The 5772-nt window shown below is 36.1% G+C and overlaps 1 protein-coding gene across 1 annotated transcript; it reads left to right on the top strand.

Annotated features, from left to right (window-relative positions):
- The first annotated feature begins 217 nt into the window (after positions 1-217).
- LOC145775659 (uncharacterized) lies at positions 218-3519 on the top strand. The gene is made up of 2 exons (XM_082586990.1): positions 218-537; positions 1688-3519. Exons 1-2 carry the CDS (start codon positions 323-325, stop codon positions 2922-2924), a joined length of 1452 nt encoding a protein of 483 aa, XP_082443116.1. The 5' UTR covers positions 218-322; the 3' UTR covers positions 2925-3519.
- The last annotated feature ends 2253 nt before the right edge of the window (positions 3520-5772 follow it).

Genomic DNA, 5772 nt, shown 5'->3' with positions numbered 1-5772 from the left:
CTAACTACGCAATGTACATAGTAGGATAAGGTTAAAAGCATTGAGGTTATGGCATGTTAAAAAATAATATATAACGGTTTTGTAATACACTAAAAGAAAAAGGTGAGTGACGTCATGATGAGGCCAGTAGCAACTAGGTGAAAAAAGATAATTTTCGCCCTAGCTATATAAGCTGACAGATAGCGAAGGTTAGACGCAGAACTAACAAACACCGAGGAAGAAAAAAGTTTTAAAATATATTTTGTCATCTTTAACACTTGAGTTGTACCGAACATTTTTCGCCTCAGAGGATCATTGTTTGTCGATAAACAAGCAAGAGACTATGAATCCTTGTTTTTCATGTAGAAGTCATACCGCTGTGATGACAAGCGCAGTAATTCTGTTGTTGTTACAACTCAACGGCTTCGAGTACGTTCAAGGAAAGTGCCTATCCCAAAAAGCCAGCCGCAAGAAACAAGAAGCAATATTGAATGCACTGCAACCAAACCATGTAGTTGCAGAGGCAACTTACATGGGTGAGCTCGAAGGAACTTACAGGTAATTTTTAAGTATATATTTAATTTACTGTAATTTTGCCCAGTAGAGTAGGCTACACGGTTCACCCTACAAAAATCACATCAAGAATAATACTGATATGTGTATTTAAAAAATCATCCAAAAATATTGCATCATTGAATGTACAATGGCGCGTTGGTATGATATTTACCATTAATAAAGTTTATCAGTATAGTTTTCCCAAACAACCACTGCTGAAAAATGGCGACGCGCTTGATGAATGCGCTATTGTCCCACTACTACAACAACATGTTTCAATAAGCAACATTAGCGTAACAAAGTTCAAAGTTGTGATGTAAATGAATGCTTAAGTTTGGAAAAGCAATCAATGAGCCTGATCAGTCGTTGCTCCATTTTTTTTTCTTTTGGAAATTTGTTACTAGTGTAACGTGTATCATCATAAGTTTAGATCCAAATTTATTTGCAAGGTGTCATGTTCGTAACCTTGTTTTATATGGGTCAAAACAAACTAGTCTATGGAAAAATTAGAAAATGTTTAACCGAAAAGCTACCAAGCACAAAATTGAAGTTTTTATCATTTTTTGTTTATTTTCAATAATTTTTCTCTTTTTACTTATGCGGTAGCAATTCTGGTAACACCCTAATCCAATTTGTCGAACCAACGTCAGTGTTACTTAGTCTTATGTCCAAAACGACAACAATTTTCTCGATCGTTAATGGCTTACATCTGAGTTTCAACAAAATTGGAACTTAGGCTACATAGCTGACATAACTTCATGCTAAACTACAGTACTTAGGAACTCGCCAGGGTCCTCGAGCTTTCTTCATTGTTTTGATTAAAAACATAAAATAACCTATTCCTAAACAATGAATAAGGCGACCGATAATTTGAAATTTGTAGCATGACATGGTTGTGAGCTTTTACAACAAATAAACTTGAAAAAAAAGCATTTAAATATTTTGCATTACAAGGTGAAGAACGGTAAATAGAGCACAAAAAAAAATCAGCGCCAGCAGTAGATTATTCCTTGCCATACATGCTACAAATTGGTAGCCTACAGAGTTTGACAAGTACCTTTTTAATGTTAGTATCATCTTGGAATTATTTCTACCGTTTGATTTTATCAAAATATCATTCTGAATTTTAAATAAATTTTTCATTTCATTACAGATTCCAAATTGAGCAAGTGTGGGAAAATAACCACGGAGGATTAAAGCGCTTCACTGACATCAGTGTAGATGCCAAGACACTCGAACTAAATGATTGCTTTCATCAACTTAAGATAAATGAAAACTTTATATTGATGATGATGCGATCTGATGCCGTTCATAATGAGTACACAGCTGTTGCCCCTCCTGTTCCATCCAAACGAAGAAAGCACCGACAAGCAGTTTGGCTGCGACTTTGCTCCGATGGAAGTGATGGAAGCAAGTGCTCAATGAGAATCACTCTTCCATCGAGCACGGTATTTTACAGAGGCTCAAACAAGCTTCTTTTGTGCAACGTGGAATCGAGTTCCGCTGTCGTCGAAGTCACGTGGTTTAAAGATGGGTCAAACATAGATACAACGTTCCACAAAATGGCGGGCTTGTTTGTGGAAACTAGAGATAAGGAAAATAGTTTTGTCATGATTACAGGTGCCAACCATGTGCATAATGGAAAATATTCTTGTGTAGCAAGAAATGCAGACGGTCAAACAGCAACTGGAATGACCAAAGTCACCGTAATTGGACCCAATACTGAGTCACACTTTAAGCCATGCAAAGATCCTCAGTACTGTATGAATGGTGGAAGATGCAAACAATTTATTGTCGATACAACCGAACCAATATGCGAGTGCCACGTCGGATTTAGCGGAGATCGTTGCCAGGGAGTCACTGATGACATAACAGCGTCTAGTACCAAAGACGAAAATAACACCAATTTTCTGAGTGATGAGTTGTCTCGTCTCACCACCGCTGTTGTGGTGGTAACCATTGCCCTTCTTTGTGTCATCCTATTCAGCTTTTTGTACGTTGCTAGGATACGTCGGCATTTCTCTCCTAAAAAAGATGCTTACAACGTTGTAAATCAATGCTGTTCAGACTCGGGCCAATCTAAAAATGATATTGAGGCCGCCCGCTCCACCAGTAATGGAACTGAAGGGACTTCCGTACAATTGTCGGTTGTAGATGCTGTGGATAGGTCTGAGTTCACCAATTCCAGAGCTACTTCACCAAGAAAACCTCCGAACGCTCAGTGTTTTACTACTAGTTTCGAACAATTAACACCAAAACATTCTTTCAAAGGTTCTTCGAATGACTTTGAAGCAAAGCTGTCGATTAATAATTCCATTAGCCGACACAGCAGCACTGCCAGTGACAGGTCACCAAGACGCGGTCGCTTATCCGCGAAATCGTTAAATTAAACAACTGTTTTTTTGAGTATTTATTAAGCTGTGTTTCCACATTTAAAAATATGTTGCACCAATGTGTTTTTCTTGTCTGCGCCAAGTGCTTAACTTTTCAATGCATAGCCTTTGGGTTGCTAGTTGGTTATTACATTGATTTTGCACTGCTTCCCGCTTATTATTTGCACTTTGGTATCATGTTGTGAATGTGAATCGATGTGTCGGGCGATATCAAGTACCAGTATTTTACATCCTTACCATTTGTATGACATTTTTTAGAAACATTGTAATTTTAATAAAGTTGCCATCTTGTTTTAAAGTATTGCTTTCGATACACCTCCAGTAAGATTCTTTTCATGGTATTTGATATAAGTGGTTTCAACCGTTGAGATAAAAGATCACCTGCAATTTTTTTATGTGAGTATGCCTACAAATAATCGCCTGTCATGCAAATGGTTCAGCTTGTTTTTAGTCGCTTTTGTGAAAATTTTATATTATAATTTATGCCGTAATTTACTTCAACGATAACTTTTTGTGAATAAAAATATTTATTCTTACTTTAAAAGCTGGCTTGGTAAGACACATCATCAAAATTGTGAAGCTGTTCATTCATTTCAACAACCAAGTTCTCTGCAAAGTATTTGTTATATATAACAAATTTAAAATCTTAAACAAGTTTGACGGGCATTGGTATCAAAATTACTCCTAGGCTAAAAAGATTTACAATTAACTGTAGTTAATGTCATTGGGATGGCGCAGGCGGTGGCATGGCGCAATGGATAACTTAAGGCGTTGGATTTCCAATTATGCAAAGCTGGTTCGACTCCCAGCTTAAGCTGGTTGTTGAAAACACCACTCACTTCTACCTAGGGTGCAATAAATTGAGTGGGCAAAATTGTAGCAGGAAAGGCGGCCGAGAGAAAGCAATTTGCCACTCTACTCTCTTTAATGCCGAAGGCTTAGTACAATGACAAACCTTATCTTTTCATACCTGACACTAGAATCAAATATGGGACCACCATACTTTAATGTCATTGACACAAGCTTACGTTGACACAAGTTATGTTCGATTAATTTGATTAAGTAAGCACGATTTCTTCAAATTTGTTTCGATGCCAGTTGTTTTTATGAATGTCTGTTTGCAAAAAAGAAAAAAGAAAATGGTTAAAGATTGTATAGAGTTTGGCCCAAAATTACATTACAATATAACAGCAAAATCGTAATTATAAATTTTTATGAAATAATACTGTTAAACGCCAACTGCGTGGAAAAAGTAGAAACGTCAACCCAAAAATTTTGACTTCATGTTAACCAAGTATCAAATGAAGCTGGTAAACTTTAAATCAAAGTTCAAATAAATGAGTTTGTCGTTCTGCAGTAGATTGTTATTTTATTTAGACAAATACGTTAAGTTCGGCTATATTTTTCCGGACAAACATAGAATCGATTTAAGGCACACAGGTGTGGCGCTGCAGATTGATCGCAGCAGAGAACTCCCAACTACTGTACTTTCCGAAACCGTTGAGGTACGAAATCAGTGAGTTGCCCACAATGAGTTATCGCATTAAATATATTGAATTTATTTCAAACTAAATAAAAGAAACATTTTTTGAATGATAAAAGTACAACAAATAGCCTACTTGGCTACTTTGAATGATAAGGAAACGTGATAAAGTAACATGCCTGGAATTGGGGTAAATTTGTTTCACAAATCAAAACTAAAATATTTTTGCATCGTTTGTAATGTAAAAAGTAGTCTACTTGATATTGGGTATTTTATGTTAATTTGATCTTTGAAAGGTTAAATTTGACAACTATTTCTACACTGTAAACATGCAACTCCCATTCAGCTGCTGAAGTTTTCCTTGTGGGAAGCAAACCCAGAAGGTTTGTCTACAAATCACCAGAAAAAGAGCACATTAGCCTACTTAGAGCTAATTGATATAACAACTGTCTTTTTTTTCTGCTTTTTTTAAGAAATAATCTTCGCATTTAACTTTTTTGGCAAACAAAACAGCCATTGTTTTGAATACCTCATCAGCATGGATGCAAACGATAATCTTATATCTGACTCAAGCATCGGCTAAGTGCCGGTAAATTACTTCGTTATACAAAGTTCTTCATTTAGCATCACATCACAGTTGAGTTGACATTAATGGAGGCTGCCTTTTTCTACACATGGTAGAACAATTTAGTTGCTTCCTATCGCAATTCATCTGCTTTTATGTTACTTTCAGTAGTAGGTTATATTTAGACTTTCGATAATAAGGGTCACAAAGAAAGTATCAACTGCGTTTCACATGATTGACACATCTCTTTTTGTTATAGCTACACTATCCAACAAATTCTGACTCAGAAGGCATAACAAATAATTTTTGTTAATACCAAAAATAGTGGGTTGTAGGTTTATTGTAGTAGTTTTAATGATTGTTTTTCGTTTTAGGTGAAAATAGATCAAGTAATAATTTTAAGTTATATGACGATTATATCAAAATTTCGTGGACGCTATGAGTTTTCCTGTTACTTTTAAATTTGAAAAAGAGCCATGTGCGAACAGCTCTTCCCACTTGCTCAAGCGACTTTATAGAAAGCTATGGTTTGTAAAACTTCTACAAAACTCATCTTTGCCGGATCACGAGTGGGTTTAAAGTATAAATGCATCAAAGCTGAGATTTCAATCAGTTTCCATTCGGAGACAACCAGACAGGATGGCCTCCAGCTTCCACCTCAGATAAAAAATGATTGCATAGATTGCAACACGATAAAAATCTCCTTTTTCATTATGCAGTGTAACTCTCAATGCTTGTGTAGGTCAAGTTCATAATATAGCTACGTTTCTGCAAAGTTATGCAGAGCATTACAGTAC

Source organism: Aplidium turbinatum, chromosome 8, assembly GCF_918807975.1.
Source record: "Aplidium turbinatum chromosome 8, kaAplTurb1.1, whole genome shotgun sequence".
NCBI classification, from domain to species: Eukaryota; Metazoa; Chordata; class Ascidiacea; order Aplousobranchia; family Polyclinidae; genus Aplidium; species Aplidium turbinatum.
This window is presented reverse-complemented; position numbering and strand designations above follow the sequence as displayed.